Here is an 18,384-nt window from a genome sequence, read left to right on the forward strand (position 1 = left end):
TCCAGTGGAAGAGAGCCCTCGCAGGAGGTGATCAGGGATACGGTTTAGGTCGCCAAAGGCAGTGATGGAGACAGGACCAGAGTAGCCAAGATTCTTGAATGCCGCTTCTAAACTCGGCCGGACCCGGCGAGCATCGTATCCCTTGGGGATCGGACATTGAAACAAGTTCCACCACACCGCTATTTGAGCTGTCGCGTATTCAGGCGTCGCCGGGTATTCCTTTGCCCACTCCTCTGTTACACAGTCAACTGCTGTCTCCGTAGGGTCTATATCCTCCTGCTTGACAGAGAGAGTGGAAACAGAGGTAGTTGCTCAAAATATGTAGTAGACAATGAAACAATTGATGATATACAAGTATATATATTTAGAGAGAGAGAGAGATAGAGGATACGTACTTCTCGTTTATGCTTATAACTCGAGAGATGCTTCCTGAAAATTTCAGGGCTTTGGGAATCGAAGTTGCAAGATTTGCAGTAAAGCGTGGCAGATGATAACTCGCCCGTGTCACTGCGCTTCTCCTGAACAAGTGGTGCGCTTCTGGTCTCATCATCCGCGTACCCTAGTAATCTTTCCCAAACCCACTCTCTACAAGTTTTCAGGATTGTCAAAGACCGATACTCGGTTGAAGAAACCAGAAAAAGGTTGTATAGCGTCCGTTGTTGTAGCCGGGCCAGATCCCAAGCGAAGACAGTGTGCACCTGATTGGATATGATCATCATTGAAGCCGGAGCAGGATTTTTACCTCGCCATTCCACCATATCCGCATACATGAGTGCGTTTGTGCTTTCTGTTCCAGCCAGAACCAAGGAAAAAAGGATTAAGTCAGCTATTAACCAAAACAGAGCAAAAAACACAAAAAGTGAGGTTAAATGTGTAGTTTTGTATATACTACCGAACCCGTTCACGTAACAGTGCTACTTCCAGTAGGGTAAGGATAGTGGAAATTTAAACTCTAAACTCCAGAGATCGAATAAAATTTGGACTTACCGGGTCTGGTATGTGCAACAGCGACTCCAGTGGAAGAGAGCACTCGCAAGAGGTGATCAGAGGTTTGTGTTTGGTCGCCATAGGCAGTGATGGAGACAGGACCAGAATAGCCATCACTTTTGAATGCCGCTTCTAAACTCGGACGGAAGAGACGAGCATCATAACCCTCGGGGATCGGACAGTCCTTCATGTCCCACCACACCGCTATCTTAGCAGCCTTCGCCGGTTCCTCCCACCTCCTTGAGACGCGACTGCTCATCCCTCTAAACCTAAAATAAATAACAGACACAAGTCCTCCTTACCAAAGAAAATAACAGACACAAGTCCTCGATCCATAGTAGGGTTTCTTTCTTTTTATATACACCAAACTAAATGGGCCTAAATGATTTTCCTAATTCAACTCATGCTTATAAATATAATTAATTCTTTGCATGATTTATTGAGCTGTTTTTATTTATAAGAAGGAGAATAAAATGAATAAAAGGAAAAATGTGGATCGAAAGTGCATCAGAACAGAGTTCGGTTTGTGCAGAAGTTGAAAATTTTACCCCTCTCTAAACCAATAATTTAATCAATTTACTACTAATAATTTAGGATCTTTTTGCTAGTATGTTTAAAGATAAGGTCCACAGGCCAAAAACTAAATTTATATCCAACCTTTATTTACCTCACTCTCTCTTTTATTTCACAATCTCATCGTCTAATTCTTTTGACTTCCGTTCCAAGGGGTTTGACAAATTGAATATTTCCTTAGGGTTTGTTCTGTTCCTCTGTTTTTAATATTCTCTGCTCTGCTTTTGGTTGATGTTGTTCTTCTGCGTGGGTCAAAAAAAAAAAACTCTAGTCTCTTAAATTACGGGTGGGGGTTTTGTTTAAGATATGGACAAGATTACTGGATTCTCTGATGATGAATTGCTCGTGAAGATCCTATCGTTTCTTCCGACAAAATTTGCTATAACAACGAGTGTTTTGTCGAAGCGATGGAAGTTTCTTTGGATGCGGGTGCCAAAACTTGAGTACGAAATGAGCATGTATTCTTCAGAATTTTACCATCGATATTTGTTCCCTGAGGAAGGTGACAGCGAAACCTATTCTATAGAGTTGGAAAGATGCGAGAGGATGCGGTGTTTTATTGACAAGAATCTGCCATTACATAGCTCTCCGGTCATAAAGAGCTTGAAACTCACGTTTTACAATGAACTTTTTCAACCTGAAGCTATCAAACTGTGGGTTGAAATTGCAATCTCTCGTTGTGTTGAGGAGCTAAGCGTTGCATTTTCTAGTTTAAAGGGAAAACTTAATGTAGTAATGCCGAGTAGCTTGTATACTTGCAAATCACTTGTGACGTTGAAACTAACCAACGGCATTTACGTGGATGTTCCTCATGTTTTCTGCCTCCCCTCCTTGAAAACTTTGCACCTTCGACATGTGATATACGCAGATGAAGAATCTCTTCAACGGCTTTTATCTAATTCCTCTGTTTTGGAAGATCTAGTTATGCAACTATATCCATATGACAATGTGAGAAAGTTTGCTGTAATCATCCCGTCATTGCTTAGTTTATCCTTTAGGATATCTGAATCTGATATGGGTGCTTCTAAAGAGTTTAGGATAGATACTCCTTCTTTGAAATATTTCACAGTTTTCTGTAAAAGTTCATTCGGCTTGATTGAGAGTATGCCTAAGCTGGAGGAGGCAAATATCACTGCTAGTCACAATATCAAGAAGCTTCTTGAGCTTGTCACATCTGTCAAGCGTCTTTCATTGACAATCATGCACGACAATGCAGAGGTAATTTAAATCTACTGATAATTTTTAATTCTACAATCTCACTAATATCTCTTTAGATTACTAAACCGTCCTTTGTACAGGCTCTCACTGCTGTATATGCTAAGGATATTGTCTTTAAGGAGCTTGAGCATCTGAAGTTTCGTATCCATCACGCATATTGGTCGAAGGTACTACACTGGTTGCTCATAGCTTCACCAAAACTACGAAAATTAGAGTTCGATGTAAGTTTCTTCGATATAGGCTACTATTTTGGTTCAAATTCAATGTATCGCGTCGCGTGCGGCCTTTATCTTCCAACTCTTTCTTCTTTAATCCAAAGGAACATTTTTCACGTGATGGTATGGACACATTGGTGTGCTGGAAGCAACTGAATAGTGTTCCTCAATGTTTGTTGTCGAGTCTCCAAACTTTCAAGTGGACATGCTACCAGATCTCTGTAGAATGTAAAGATCTGGTGAAATATATCTTAAGAAAGTCTTGCCAGTTAAAGACTGCAAAAATTGTGTTTGGACGAGGGTTGGATCCACAAAAGAAGTTTGAGACGGAGACGGAGGTGAAATTTTGTTTCCGTGCTTCACCCATCGTAATTCTCTCGACGGCTGAGGAGTCTTGCGAATCAAGATTACTGACAGCTTTGAAATTTCTCTATTAGAGTTTTTGTTGCATTTCGTTTAGAGTGTTTGTTAAAGTCATTAAGTGTTTTTAAGTTAATATTCAAAATGATTCTGGATACATATGACGTTTAATAAAATTTAAGACACCCACTAACTAAAATTTCAGACGTGGTTGAAGTCTATATTCCACCAAATTAACAAAGAGATACGTTGTGCAGTTACACTGCGTGAAAGAAAAATAAAACCGAAACCCTATGGATGAGCCTTAAATTTGGTTAAGACTTAAGAACAAGCAACGATCTAGTGTTTAAACTTTAAAGGTCTCTTTATAACCCTCTTAAGCTCCTGAAATTAATTTAATGGTATTGTTTCAAGTTGGAGTATATATATATATATATATATATTCTACATGGAAAATTACTAATTAATGTTCCATATCAAAAGCATAAAGCTCCTGTAAACATAAGTTTCTTACATCACAAGTCTCTAACCCTCGGATGCGAAAGGAATTTGATAGCGTTCTAAATTTGATCCTCCCGTATTGGTTCTGAGTTCTTAAACACATATGATGGAGGATCCTGAGCTATGGTACCTTGCTGAACCTCATTAGAGGCTATAACAAGACATTTATCAACAAGAACATTATTAAATCCCTCTAGATGACAATATTTCCAATTATTTATCAAGTTCGATCGAGCTAACAAAATCAATACAGATCACGGGTCGGATTGGGATCAGTGGGGAGGTCTGGTTCGCGGGTCGGATTGGGATCCGTTGGAAGTTCTAGTTCGCGAATCGGATGTGGAGCATTCGGGAGGTCGGAGTCGAGTATCGGTGAAGGATCAGGAATCGGAGGTGAAGGAGGTGCCGAAGTCGACGATGAAGAAGTCGTGACAAGCGGAGAAGGAACCTGAGATGGGCCTTGATCCAACAAAACTGAAGAAGAAACAAGTTGGGCTGCTGGTGTAGAAATTGGGCCTAATAAAATTGGTGGTTCCAAGTCCAACTCATTGGAAAGAGAAGTCCATAAGTCGACTTCTGAATTATCTTCGTTATTTGTGGCCACGGTTGACGATGGTGTGGCATAAGGGAAAACTGTTTCGCAAAACACATCCTTTTCCAGATCAAATAAACGCCAGCCTTTTTTACCGTGAGGATAGCCTAAGAAAACACACTTTCCACTCTTAGAAGCAAACTTATCTCCTTTCTGATTCTGATTGTGTGCATAACATAAGCTTCCAAATATCCTTAGATGCTCATAACTTGGCTTAGCATTGTACAACTTTTCGTAAGGAGTAACACATTGGAGGATAGAACTAGGAGTTCGATTGATCAGATATGCGGCGGTTAAAACACAATCACCCCAAAACTTCATTGGCAGCCTCGATTCGAACCGTAATGCTCTAGCGACGTTAAGTATATGATGATGCTTTCTCTCTACTCGACCATTCTGTTGGGGAGTCCCAACACAGGAGATTTCGTGTTTGATCCCATGTTCACGAAGATAACTTGTAAGACACATAAATTCAGTGCCATTGTCACTTCGAATTTTCTGTACATGAGTTCCAAAATGACGAGAAACCAAGGCGAGAAAATATTTGATTTGCGTTGTTGTTTCTGTTTTGTTGTTGAGAAGAAAAAGCCACACCCCGCTGGAGAAGTTATCAACGATTGTTAAAAAATAACGAGCCCCTGAATAAGTTAGAGTTCGATACGGCCCCCACAAATCACAATTAACCAATTGAAAAATATGATCGGTTTTATTCATACTGCTTGGAAAAGGAGCACGAGTTTGCTTTGAACGAAGACATACATCGCAAGCATTATTAAAATTCTCTAAAGAAACTGAAACTGAAACATTGTGAAGTTGACCAACAATTTTGCAGAAGGGTGACCCATTCGTCGATGCCACAGATCATAAGACTCCTTTGTCCGTGTCGTCACAGAACCATCTACCTCCATGTTTCGGAAAAAGAACGTTCCATGCTCACATTTTCCTGCTCCAATCACCGTCCTCGAAGTGCGGTCCTGAACAACAAGGAAGTGATCAGCAAGTTGAACCACACACCGGTTTTCATCCATCAATTGCCCCACAGAAATCAGATCAGAACATAACCCCTCAACATAGTAAACATATCGCAAAATCAAACCAGCCCCAAGAATAACAACGCCTTCCAAAACAGAAACATGTTCCCTACCATCAGCGAGAATGACCATAACTGGTGCCATGGCTTTCAAATCAAATAAAACCTCTAAGCGACCTGTCAAGTGGTGAGATGCACCTGTATCTAGGATCCAAGAGAGAACAGATGACGTACCCGATAGACGATCAGTGATGGCAGACGGAGCCCGTTTGTTCAATAAATTCTTGATGCCTTCCCACTCTGCATGAAACAGAGCAGCAACACCATCACGATCAGCGTCAGTGATCACGGCTGGGAATACGGGAAATAGCTGCTTTCTGAGCTTTNTAGGGCCTCTTTCTCGTTGATCAGTTCGCCTCCGCTCTATTGAACGGTCCCCATTCCTACGGCGGTTTTGTCAACGAATGCGTCTCGGGCCGGATTGACTAACCTAACCCTTAAGGTAAGGGGGCCTTGTCATAGTTGGGTGCTCTGCTTTAGTATGATTGACGAAGGCGCTAGGCTAGGTTTGGTAATACCAAAAACAAATTAAAAGAGATTGGAGTCGATAGTTGGCAAGGAATTTTCCCCCCCCAAAAAAAATAAAAAAAAAAGGGCAGCTACGGTCGAACTCTAATTCTGAAAATAAGTCGGGGCCCTTTTACCAAGTCTACTAGATAGAAATGATAGAGGGCCAACCATGGTTGCGTTGCACAAGACGGTGCCGCCTCACCTCGAGTTCCTTTCTTCGTAGTCAAATCAGATGATAGGCTTCGGCGATGTTACCTACCAAATAAAAAAAAGGCCTGCTAGGTGATCGAAATCGCTCAGGTCAGTGAGGACTCACTCACTCATCTACGTATTACTAATAATTTTTTCTATCTACTGAATTAAAGACCCGCCACGCCGGGCTATAAGATACAGCTGTTGGCATGGTCGGTAGCAGGGGCGGAGATTTGCACAGCATTGGCATAGGACACACCACGTCCACGACCCGCACTGGAAGATGCAACAGAGCCTCCATGTCCTCGACCGTGTGCTGTGCGAGTCCGCGGTCTCTCTCCCCACCACTCTGGATACCTAATGACAGCGTAGCAACTATCAGAGAGATGACTAGGTCGATTGCAGTGCTTACACAGAACACCCATGTCTTTGTCATCCCGGCGAAAATGAGAATGAGCAGCAAAAGCAGTGACATCAAGTTGCTCAGCAGATGTCTGAGTTGCTTGACGAACCAAGTCCTCTTCTTGACGTACAATGTTATACACTTCCTCCATAGGCTGAAGTGGAGTCCGAGAAACCAAGCTAGAACGAACAGTACGGAAACTGCTATCATCAAGTCCAAAGAGAAACTGATGCACTTTATCGTCTTCGCGATCTTGCTCTTGAACGGCACCAAGATCACAAACGCACTGACCACACTTTCACACTTGCAATGGTCGATAAGCAGACATACTGTCCCAGATTCGGGAAAGCTTGCCAAAGTACGCCTCAATAGCGAGACCACGTTGCTTGCAACAAGCAAGCTCTGCCTTGAGTTGTTGAATCTGTGGTCTGTTGGTGACGGAGAAACGCTTCTTCAAGTGATCCCAAAGGTCCTTGGCAACATCCCGATGAGAAATGTTGGAACGCAAAACTGGATTGCCCACCAGTCATCAAGATCCAGAGATCCGATGTTAGGACGTCGTATCGAACCATCCAAGAAACCGAATATCTTGCGTGAAGCTAAAGCTGTCTTCATTCCACAAGTCCATTCGTCATAGTTCGTACCTTTCAACAGCGGATGAGAGATCACAGCACCAGGATTGTCGGCAGCAGTCAAATCATATGGAGAGATCGTGCGGTGAAATTCCATTGTGGTCGAGGTTGGGATCACTAGAGTCGGGTTTGTCGAGGTCGAGTTCGTCGGGGTCGGGTTCGTTGGGGTCGGGTTCGTTGGGGTCGGGTTCAAGGAATCGTCAGTAGCGGTGGTGCTCATTGTCGGAAAAAGGAAAGAAAAAAAATAAATCAAGTTTATGGTTTTGGCTCTGATACCATATAGGAACGCAGAGACAATCTGTTGAATTGTGTTGATTCTATTGATGAATGAGCCATTACATATACAGTAGAATCTCTATAAATTAATAAGGTCTGGACTATGAAATTTTATTAATTTATAGAGGTTTTAATTTCTTGATAAATTAATAATTATTAATTTATCGAGAAATTAATATTTTATTAATTTATGATGAGATTTTTAATTTTCATAATTTTAACAATTCTATGTTCTCATTCATATTTTGAAAGAATATTCTTAATTTATCATCTTGGCTATCGTAATTACTATGTTTAGAGTTTAGAGTTTAGGTAAAAATGACAAATGTTAGAAAAGTTTAGAAGAAATTGCTACTAATACCATTCATGTTAATGATGAAGTCAAAGAAGATATTGCGGTAAATTTAGAACTAATTACATGTAAAGGACTAATTATCGCATTTAAGACTCTCCACAATTTTTGATCGCGATTTGAAAAAATGACAATAAAAAATATTAGAGATGAGCTCCAATAAGAATGAAAATTCAAGAATATGCAAATAACAATAGAGTCATTTTCACTAATTTTTTTAGATATATATATATATATATATTAATATTATTTGATTATTAATTTATGATATTGATGAGACCATATTTTTACGTAGGATTTTCAAAAATATTATTATCTTATTAATTTACCGAAATATGTCATTTTTTACACTGGTCCAACTCGGGACCAAAAGAAGTTATTAATTTATAGCGAATATTAATTTAAAAAGTATTAATTTATAGAAGTTCTACTGTATACAAGAGAGTATTTCCTAATGTAAGAGATTACAGAGTAAATACATAATCAGATTATCAATGTAATTGATATCGTATCATTGACTGTGATATGGGAGATATTATAGGAGATATCACAATATTTTGGGTCATCTTTCAACACATCAATAACTAAGGGAGAACCTCTCTGGCAGTCAATTAAAGATTCAAGCTGCACAGCCTTGTCCTTCTTATTGGGAGGGACAATTGTCCTCATAGGGGGGTTTCTGATAAAGGACAGGCCATCCAAGATACTTGTCTCCCTTGGAGCCACTTCTGTGTTGTTTGATGTGATATTGGTTCTGTTCTACTACAGCAACTCTAAACTTCAAAGAAAGAAGCTCCAGAAATCTTTGTGGCTGGTAGGTTTTTTCAATGTAGTTGTTATAGCATTTAAACTTGGTTTGGCAGACCTTGTCCAACATTTGAAGAGATGAACTATCATGCTCCAACTAGCTAGAAAAATATTTTGTCTTATCATTGCTTCTCTCTCCTTTGTTTTCCTATTTACCAAAAGATTATGAGGTTGTATTTATGTGAACTAAATCACTATGAGGGTTTTACAAAGTTTATTTACGTATCCGTCTACTTCATATCCTTTAAATTAATCAAGCAACTAGCTAGTGTTTAAAGGTCTCTTATCACCTTTTAAGCTCCTTAATTTAATGGTATTGTTTCAAGTTGGAGTATATATATATATATTCTAGATGGAGCTAATGTTCCATATCAAAAGCATAAAACTCTTGTAGTTACATAAGTTTCTTACATCACAAGTCTCTAACCCTCGGATGTGAAAGGAATTTAACATATATATGTATACTAGGTGCATGTCCTGAGCGTGTTACCCCGCTTAGTAGGAACTGACTATGAATCGAGCCTTGTTGATTATATATTGAAAAAACAAAAATCAATGATAAATGGAAAGAAGACCGGAATATGATTTGTGCCAACATTTTCATTTTGTTGGATGAAAGGAATTTTGTTTCATATTACAATATTGACCAGGCTGGATTGTGGAGAATCACTATCCATTAAGTTGGAGGGATATCAAAGGCACTTCAAATGTTTGGACCGAACAAAATGGTTAATTATACAGAGGTAAAGTGAGTCATAAAAAAAGCAAGCAATGGAAAAAATGGTATATCAATACTCCATAGTATAAAATTTATAAAAGTTAAGTATTTTATTTACAAAATCATTCACAAAACATAAAAATCTGAGGCAAGTTAATTCAAGAGGATGGAGAGATAATGTTTACTATGTTTAGTATTTGGAGTTTAGGATTTAGAATTTAGTTACTTTGTATATATAAGGATATTATTGAAAATAGATTACAAGAGAAGGTATTTTTAAAAAAATTATTTGTTGTTAAGTATTACTTTTAGATGATGAAAGTAAAATTAATATATAGAACAACATTAAATTGTCTATCAAAGTAACTATATAGTAAGATCTTACAATTTTTTTTTAGACTACTTATCAGTTTTTTCCATAAAAAAAAATAAAAGTGTAAATAAATATAATTTCTCTTAATTACTTAACGAAAATACCAAATTAAATTAATTTTGCGGTAACTAAAACAATGGTCATATTATTATAGTAACATATTGTTTAAATATTTTCAACAATACTGTGTACTTAAATTTTTTTTTTCTCTATCTCAAAATGACTCTTTTATGAAGCATCATATAATAAATATATATTAAAATATTATAGTTAAACTGTAATATCATAAAAAATAATTTTTAACACATATAGTAACAATTACATGTACATTTCATATACAATTGAATAGAAATTTCATTTTTTATTTCAAATTAATAATGCATACATAACCCACGCATCGCGTGGGCTATTTTCTAGTATGTATATATTATATAACAATAAAACTTTGCTAAACGAACATATACATTTATATATATATAATAATATAAGACTTCAAAGATTTCAAGCAAATAACTATTGTTAATTGTAGAGATAAATGTCAATCAATAAAAATGGAAGGTCTTTCTGTGTTTTACACGTACTCAAGAATTGAAATTAAATTATGTTCTGTCATTATGTGGATTATTGTCTCTCTTTTGATTAAAAAAAAAAAGTATTCGTTTTGTCCCATGTAAGTTCAATTACAAAAAACAAAAATTGGATTCAAGCAATTTAGATCTTAAGCATCTCGAACCGTCGTTTTTGTGGTGCATGGAAGTAACTAATGCATTATTAGACAACCAAAGGTGTCTAGAAATTCCACATTTTGATATGGTTCTGTAAATTGTAATGTTAGGAAACTGAGTCATCAGGAGACTTACAAGCTGCTTTCAGCACTATATCCTGTATAGACCAAAAACCTCTGATGGACGGTGGAAGAGAAGGCTACGTCCACCTCACGACCATCCTCAAAAGTGTCCTCGCGTTACTTCTCCGAGACTTGTCGCCGTGGCACTCTAAGGACTATTCTGGTTGGTGGTGATGGATACCGGAAAAAACAAGAAACCATCATACCGGAAATAGGATATCAACTTGTTGTCATCTGGTTTTTGAATTTTCATAATTACAGAGCTTTCCATGCTTCAGAATTGCTTACTTCTTCTTCTGGACAATATAGCTTATGTTATATTCCAATGGGCTCTCCACTCCCTAGTTCATATATGGTAAATAATTTCATACAAATTCTTTACTGATTAGTTTTTTTTTTAAAGTTACTATGCTAATAATTTAGGATTTTTTGCTAGTGAATAATTTAAAGATAAGGTCGACAGGCCAAATCTGTATTTTATCTCATTCTCTCTTTTATTTCACAATCTCATCGTCTAATTCTTTTGACTTCCGTTCCAAGGGTTTTGACAAATTGAATATTTCCTTAGGGCTTTGTTCTGTTCCTCTGTTTTGATTCTTCTCTGCTTTTGGTTGATGTTACTGTTCTCTGTCAGGTAAAAAAACAAAACTCTAATACTTAACCTACGGTGAGGGTTTTGTTTAAGACATGGACAAGATCATTGGGTTTTCTGATGATGAATTGCTCGTGAAGATCTTATCGTTTCTTCCAACAAAAGATGCGGTAAGCACAAGCATTTTGTCGAAGCAATGGAAGTTTCTTTGGATGCGGGTACCAAAACTTGACTTCGATGAAAACATCATGTATCCTGGTGAATTTTGCTGCCAATATATCTACTTAGGGGAGGATGAGAGAAGAGATTATTTTATCAAGTTGGGAAAAAGCCATATGATGCGGCGTTTTATTCACAGGAATCTGCCATTACATAGCTCTCCGGTCATAGAGAGTTTGCGTCTCGGTCTTTTCACTGATGCGTTTTCAACCTGAAGACATCAAACTGTGGGTTGAAATTGCAATCTCTCGTTGCGTCGAGGAGCTAAGCGTTGGATTTTCTAGTTTCAATGGAATACCTAATGCGTTACTGCCGAGTAGCTTGTATACTTGCAAATCACTTGTGACATTGAAACTAAGAGACCACATTCTCGTGGATGTTCCTCATGCTTTTTGCCTCCCCTCCTTGAAAGCTTTGCACCTTCGACGTGTGATATACGCAAATGAAGAATCTCTTCAACGGCTTTTATCTAACTCCTCTGTTCTGGAAGATCTTGTTCTGGAACTATATCCAGGGGACAATGTGAGAAAGTTTGCTGTTATCATCCCGTCATTGCTTAGTTTATCCTTTATCATGTCTGCTCAGTGTGCTTCTGAAGGGTTTAGGATAGATACTCCTTCTTTGAACTATTTCACAGTCAAAGATTTCTGTAAAAGTTCATTCGGCTTGATTAAGAATATGCCTAAGCTGGAGGAGGCAAATATCACTGCTAGTCACAATATCAAGAAGCTTCTTGAGCTTGTCACATCTGTCAAGCGTCTTTCATTGACAATCATACAAGGCAACGGTACAGAGGTATTGTATATGGGATCGGTATGGACACATCGGTTTGCTGGAAGCAACTGAATAGTGTTCCTCAATGTTTGTTGTCGAGTCTCCAAACTTTCAAGTGGGCAGGTTATAACCATGTCTCTGTAGAAGGGAAAGATCTGGTGAAATATATCTTAAGAAAGTCTTGTCAGTTAAAGACTGCAACATTTTTGTTTGGACTAGGGTGGGATCCACAAAAGAAGCTTGAGATGGAGACGGAGGTGAAATTATTTTGTTTCCGTGCTTCACCCACATGCAACCTCTTATTTCAATCGATCGCTGAGTATTCTTGCAAATGACATCTTCCGGTTTTTTTCTATTAGAGTTTTTGTTGCATTTAGTTCAGATGATTTTATGTGTTTCTTTATGTCATTAAGTGTTTCTTGAAGTCTTAATTCCACCAAATTAACAAAAGAGATACGTTGAGCAATTACACTGCGTGAAAANAAAAAAAAAAAAAAAAAAAAACGAAACCCTACGGATGAGCCTTAAATTTGGTTAAGATGGTTGGAATATGCTTGCACTTGGACTTATCAAGTGCTTTCTCAAGTGCCTTGAAATCTTCATGATAGACCGGACACCGATCCACTCCACCACCGCCGCATGAGCAGTTGTTTTTGTGGTTCGATGATTTCTTGCGGCGTTTGTTTTCCTCGTCCTCGAGAATTAGCTCACGACGTTCCTCTATAAGGTCCGGTAATATGCCAATGAGACAAACCAAAAACATACCGATCAGTATAAGGGCGCTTACCAAATCCGCTGTATCCACCGTCAACGCCATTAATTACTCCCCTTGCTTCACAGACTTCACACACACAACAAAATAAATCTAGCTAGCTAAGCTAGGGTTTCTCAAATTTATTAGAAAAATATTTTCGAGATAGAAAAATAGAATTACCTAAGAAACTTGGACATGCAGTTAGTTATATATAAATTACTAAGATTTGGATGTCTTCGAACTTCCGACGTGATATTGTTTTGGATTTAGTTTCCTGAATATTTAAAATACAATCCTATCCCCACTCCACATTAAAACCAAACTCCTATCGAAAATAATGCAAGTAATTAAGATTTGGATGACTTCGAATATCTTATGGTATATATATAATGCTGTTTTAGATTTAGTTTCCTAAGTTAAATTACAATCCTACCCACACTCTCATTAAACAGAACCTTTTTGAAAATTACATTTACACACGATCATAAAAACCTCATGGACTAAAATATAACATCTCACAAGAAATTAAGTTACAAAAGAAAAAACAAATTTACACAATCTTAGTTTATGTATAACCAAAAAAAAAAAAACAAAAGAAAAACATTAAAAAGGATGCTTCTTCCCAATCTCGAAAACTAGTAGATTTATCTAGTCAATCTTTTAAGTTGGGAGAACATGGAACGAATAGTGTCGCACTTTGATAAACGTATAATATCGGAGAAAGCTCTCACATCTTCATGACAGATGCGGCAACAATGATCATCATCTCCAAGTTCAATGTCACCATCATCATCATCATCTTCTTCTTCTTCTTTCCAAAAATACGGTGAACAGGTATCGACAAGGAGATAGATATAAAGAACTACTCCGAAGAAAAGAAAGTAAGATGTAACCAGATTGTCCACTGTCACCATCTTTTCAATCCACTACAATATTTTGTAACAACAATATATAGGCAAAACCGATGCTGATTCAGAAACTAATGATCTAGGGTTTACCAAAGGAATGTGTTTTTTTTTTATAGCCTCCGAATATACTTTATCTTATTTGGGCTTGAAAGTATTAATTTTAGTTGGGCTTAAAAGTGGCCCACCAAGCCTAACAACATCACAAAATGTTGTTGGTTTGGTCGATGGAAATGGAAATATCAAAGTCGTCGTCGGTGCTCACTTCAGTCGCGATCTTGTTTCTTCTTCGTCTTCCTTAGTCTCTGGCGCCGCTTTGTCTCAGTCGCAATCTCGTAAGCTTCTTCACTCTTCTCTTTAGTTCAATCATTAATCATAACTCGTTTTCGTTCAAACTGATCGATGTGATGTAGAAACCTAATTTTCTCGGGTCCTGATGACGAAATGGGGACTCGGAAGAACACGATCGTTGACTTTTATTAGTGTTCTGTTACATTTTTGCGACCATCAGTGACTAGTGACCAAGTTTTGTGTGTTTGTTACTTTGTTAAGTTGTAAACTATCACAAAATTTATTAAAAGTACTTAAAGACTGTATAGTAAGCTGATTACTAGTTGTTTATTTTGTAACAGAACAACGATATGGAGAAAGACATGGCATTGAATTTGATGATGGGGGACAAACTGGTACTGAGAGGTTTGAAATTTTACGGTTTCCATGGAGCGATTCCTGAAGAGAAGACACTTGGCCAGATGTTTATGCTTGACATAGATGTTTGGATGTGTCTCAAAAAGGCTGGTCTATCTGACAACTTAGATGATTCCATCAGCTATGTCGACATTTACAAGTTAGTATTTTTTGTTCTAGGTAACTACGATTTGCATATATGCTTGCTGTATGTTTATTATAATCTATTGTGGAATTTTTCAGCTTGGCAAAAGAAGTTGTACAAGGGTCATCAAGAAACCTTCTGGAGGCAGTAGCAGAACTTATAACGTCCAAAACTTTGGAATCATTCCCTCAGGTTAAAGCTGTTCGACTGAAGCTATGGAAGCCAAATGTTCCTCTTATCCAAAGCGCTATTGATTGTTTAGGTGTTGAGATTTTCAGAAACCGCTCTACTGATTAAACCACTACTACTACTACTACTACTACCCTCAAACAAGACTTCTTTGTAATCTCAATTTTTAATTCTGTTGTGTTTTCTGTTTGTTTGTCTAAGTTTGTATCCTTGAAATTTTCGTATTCATATCCAAAAATAACACTTATAACATCGAGAGATTTGGGGGAATGAATGTATTTTATGTACTTGATACGTACACGATCCCACCACTTATGGTAAACATTTGTAGCCTCTCTCTGTTTCATAAGATTGTATCAGCTTCACTTAATCACTTGTGTTTATTTTTGCAAATTTAATATGTACGGGGTCAATCTTTAACAAAAAGTAAAGATGAGGACCTCTATTGCAAAATGTTGACGCATTGTTTCAGATGCTAAAATTTTTTTTTTTTTTTTTTTTTAATTCATAAATTGTTCATCTTTATTGTTCTCCAGCCTCCAATTTACACAAAGGTAGAGAAGTTTTCAAACCCATGAATCTCTCTGTACTTCTCTCTGTCTATGTGTGTTTGTTATTATGTCGTTTATGCAATTGGCAAGTTTATCCCATGAGATCTATCATCTTCTATTAGTTGCACACCATGTGTTTGTATAAATGCCTAAGAGAAACTGCTTGCTTCAGAGTTTCCTACTTTTCTATTAGCTTTTTGGTTTTGTGGATGACAATTAGATAGTTTTGTATTAAAATTTTGATCCTTTCTTTGTTTTTCTTTTTAGGATCATGACTTTCTGAGAGATCGGTAGATGATGGCACTTACTCAACTGGTTCCTTCTACTTCAGACAAGCTTTTCTTCTTCTCCAGCTTCATCCACCCTTCAACCCCTCTGGAGATTCGAAGATGTAGCTTAAGTACTCGTTCCAAGAAACTCGGAAGTCTGTCTTTAAACATCTCATGTGCAGCTCACAAGATTGTTAGGAGTCCATCTTTAGACAGACATGTAGTGAAGCAGAACAGAGTTCGGTTTGTGCAGAAGTTGAAAACTTTACTTCTCTCCAAACCAAAGCATTACATACCAATTCAGATCCTCTACAAGTGCAGATCTTACCTCGGCATCGAGAACCCTCGCGCAATTATCTCCATGATCCGTAGGTATCCCACAATCTTCCAGCTTTTTACTACACCTACGCCACATTTGCCTATGAATGCCACTAAGCCATTATCTCAACTCTGTGTCCGTATGACATCGGCTGCATCATCCCTTGCAATGCAAGAATTGAATCTCAAGTCTGAGATTTCTGATAAATTGGCTACTAAGCTCCAGAAACTGCTAATGTTGTCATCTCACCGCAGGTTGCTTTTGTCTAAACTTGTTCACATTGGACCAGATTTTGGCTTCCCTCCTAATTTCAGGTCAAGGCTCTGCAATGACTATCCGGACAAGTTCAAGACTGTGGAAACATCCTACGGAAGAGCACTTGAGCTTGTCTCGTGGGATCCAGAGTTGGCGAACCAAATGCCATGTCCTGAAGTTGATAGGGGTTTGATTGTTGATCGTCCTTTGAAGTTCAAGCGTTTGAATCTTCGTAAAGGTTTAAACTTGAAGAGGCGGCACCAAGATTTCTTGATAAGATTCAGAGAATCACCTGATGTGTGTCCTTACAAAATGGCATCTGAGTGTTTGGCAAACGAGTCAGTTGAGGCCGAGAAGCGAGCGTGCGCAGTTGTAAGAGAGGTGTTGGGGTTAACGGTTGAGAAAAGAACGCTGATAGACCATTTGACACATTTCAGGAAGGAGTTTTCTTTACCAAACAAGTTAAGAGCGTTGATAGTGAGGCATCCAGAGCTGTTCTATGTGAGTATAAAAGGCACGAGAGACTCTGTGTTTCTAGTCGAAGCATACAACGACAATGGTGATCTTCTAGAGAAAGATGATACATTAGTGATCAGAGAACGTTTGGTAGATCTTATTCAAGAAGGTAAGAGAAATAGACGTGAACGGAGAAGAAAAGGCGCTATACTTGGTGATAAAAACACAGAAGACTATATCAATGATAATGATAGAGATGAATCTAGTAGTGATTTGGATGATGATGAATATGAAGATGTGTTTGAGAATTTGTTTGATTCAGAAGATTCAGGTGTGGAATATCATTTCGACGAAGAAGATGATGACGAGGCGTGGGTTAATAATGGTGAAAGTGTAGAGTATTGGAGTAGAAAGCTTTCTTCTTCTTCTGGTAGTAACAGTGATGAAGCAAAGAGTGGTGTAGAATCATGGTGAGAGTAGGAAATACACATCGATGTTCTGATATTGACATATAAAATTGTACTCAATCTCATATAAAACTGACACTTATAATTGAAACAATTTTTTTTAAAACTTGTCCTTACAAAATTGTAAAATTATTTTGTTTCTATTTTTTTTTTCATATTTTCCAATAAGAAATTTCTATTTATTTCTTCACTTTAATAGAAATAAATCACATAATATGATTATTAAATTATTTTACAATTTCATTCTAAAATTGCAATTTATAGAGAAATAGCTGAATACATATTTCGTTTAAATATGTAGCGTATAGTTTAATATATAGAATTTATAAATATTTATAGAGAAATAGCTGAATACGTATTTCGTTTAAATAGAGAACTAAATGTATATTTAAAATTATAATTTGATTAGCTTGAATTTCCTACCATATATTTATATTTATAGTAACGTTGAATTTTTCTATTTTTTTAAATCAGTTCTTTATTCACAATGAAATTATCTTTATGAATTTTCTCATATATATATATATATGAGAAAATTCATATTTTAAATAGGAATGTTAAACTATTTTCTCATATATTTCATTAGCTTACATATTCTATCAAATATTTTGTAATTCTCGGATTGATAATCATATCCCTATTTTAAGACACTAAATTTTAATTAACTGCAATTATTTATTTGTGTTTATGTTAACATTTTTGTCACTTCCATAATATTTATAGCATTGCAATGAATGATTAATGACAATTTAAAAAAACTAAATAATAAAAGATATTAATATTTAGTTATTGCATTTTTGTAACTCTTATATAATTTATGTAACTACTAGGACAATGAAATATGAATTGATATTAAGATTAGTGCAACAACTACTATCCAATTAAATAATAGATTCATGATATGATCATAACTACAATTTTCCCAATAAATAGCAAGATACACATCTCACTAGCTTTCATATCTCAAATCTCATAATTTTGTATATAAATTCTAAAATTTTCAGTATTAAACTAAACATTGTCGTAGCTTATTTTAATATACATATATGTAGCATGTGCTATTATGTTAATAAAACTTCACTATGATATATATATGGAGGATATAATATGATATATATGTGTATGATATTTTTGTTTAAAAATATGATGAAATATT

The 18,384-nt window shown here is 36.8% G+C and overlaps 5 protein-coding genes and 1 pseudogene across 5 annotated transcripts in view; 4 read left to right on the plus strand and 2 right to left on the minus strand.

Annotated features, from left to right (window-relative positions):
* The window catches only part of LOC104757113, a 3,609-nt gene extending 2,359 nt beyond the window's left edge, over positions 1 to 1,250 (minus strand). The window contains exons 1-3 of the mRNA XM_010479833.2: positions 988 to 1,250; positions 396 to 787; positions 25 to 276 (exon numbers count right to left, since the gene is read on the minus strand). Coding sequence (XP_010478135.1) covers positions 25 to 276; positions 396 to 787; positions 988 to 1,246 — 903 coding nt within the window. The 5' untranslated portion in view covers positions 1,247 to 1,250. The remainder of the gene's footprint in view (positions 1 to 24; positions 277 to 395; positions 788 to 987) is intronic.
* On the plus strand, positions 1,867 to 3,430 carry LOC104757123 (putative F-box/FBD/LRR-repeat protein At5g62970). Its single transcript, XM_019231451.1, has 3 exons — positions 1,867 to 2,778; positions 2,859 to 2,999; positions 3,098 to 3,430. The coding sequence occupies exons 1-3, from the start codon at positions 1,867 to 1,869 to the stop codon at positions 3,428 to 3,430; spliced, it is 1,386 nt and encodes a 461-aa protein (XP_019086996.1).
* Positions 5,229 to 7,493, minus strand: LOC104757134. Its single transcript, XM_010479852.1, has 4 exons — positions 7,211 to 7,493; positions 6,972 to 7,151; positions 6,438 to 6,899; positions 5,229 to 5,827 (listed from the first exon to the last, which is right to left on the minus strand). The coding sequence occupies exons 1-4, from the start codon at positions 7,491 to 7,493 to the stop codon at positions 5,229 to 5,231; spliced, it is 1,524 nt and encodes a 507-aa protein (XP_010478154.1).
* On the plus strand, positions 11,334 to 12,566 carry LOC104757143 (annotated as a pseudogene).
* Positions 14,132 to 15,205, plus strand: LOC104740587 (dihydroneopterin aldolase 2). Its single transcript, XM_010461238.2, has 3 exons — positions 14,132 to 14,225; positions 14,523 to 14,737; positions 14,821 to 15,205. The coding sequence occupies exons 2-3, from the start codon at positions 14,532 to 14,534 to the stop codon at positions 15,017 to 15,019; spliced, it is 405 nt and encodes a 134-aa protein (XP_010459540.1). The 5' UTR covers positions 14,132 to 14,225; positions 14,523 to 14,531; the 3' UTR covers positions 15,020 to 15,205.
* LOC104740594 (protein ROOT PRIMORDIUM DEFECTIVE 1-like) lies at positions 15,387 to 17,343 on the plus strand. The gene is made up of 2 exons (XM_010461250.1): positions 15,387 to 15,465; positions 15,730 to 17,343. Exon 2 carries the CDS (start codon positions 15,757 to 15,759, stop codon positions 17,233 to 17,235), a length of 1,479 nt encoding a protein of 492 aa, XP_010459552.1. The 5' UTR covers positions 15,387 to 15,465; positions 15,730 to 15,756; the 3' UTR covers positions 17,236 to 17,343.

The sequence above is a fragment of the Camelina sativa genome, chromosome 2 (assembly GCF_000633955.1).
Source record: "Camelina sativa cultivar DH55 chromosome 2, Cs, whole genome shotgun sequence".
NCBI classification, from domain to species: domain Eukaryota; kingdom Viridiplantae; phylum Streptophyta; class Magnoliopsida; order Brassicales; family Brassicaceae; genus Camelina; species Camelina sativa.

What these genes read in the sequence shown, in the direction of transcription:
- LOC104757123 (XM_019231451.1), top strand. Translation starts at nt 1,867, where the DNA reads ATGGACAAGATTACTGGATTCTCTGATGATGAATTGCTCGTGAAGATC. An exon ending in TCATGCACGACAATGCAGAG is followed by an intron (nt 2,779 to 2,858) that starts GTAATTTAAATC and finishes TCCTTTGTACAG; the next exon opens with GCTCTCACTGCTGTATATGC. An exon ending in TACGAAAATTAGAGTTCGAT is followed by an intron (nt 3,000 to 3,097) that starts GTAAGTTTCTTC and finishes TTTAATCCAAAG; the next exon opens with GAACATTTTTCACGTGATGG.
- LOC104757134 (XM_010479852.1), bottom strand. Translation starts at nt 7,493, where the DNA reads ATGAGCACCACCGCTACTGACGATTCCTTGAACCCGACCCCAACGAAC. An exon ending in GATATTCGGTTTCTTGGATG is followed by an intron (nt 7,152 to 7,210) that starts GTTCGATACGAC and finishes TGGGCAATCCAG; the next exon opens with TTTTGCGTTCCAACATTTCT. An exon ending in GCTTTCCCGAATCTGGGACA is followed by an intron (nt 6,900 to 6,971) that starts GTATGTCTGCTT and finishes GTGCCGTTCAAG; the next exon opens with AGCAAGATCGCGAAGACGAT.
- LOC104740587 (XM_010461238.2), top strand. Translation starts at nt 14,532, where the DNA reads ATGGAGAAAGACATGGCATTGAATTTGATGATGGGGGACAAACTGGTA. An exon ending in AGCTATGTCGACATTTACAA is followed by an intron (nt 14,738 to 14,820) that starts GTTAGTATTTTT and finishes GGAATTTTTCAG; the next exon opens with CTTGGCAAAAGAAGTTGTAC.
- LOC104740594 (XM_010461250.1), top strand. Translation starts at nt 15,757, where the DNA reads ATGATGGCACTTACTCAACTGGTTCCTTCTACTTCAGACAAGCTTTTC.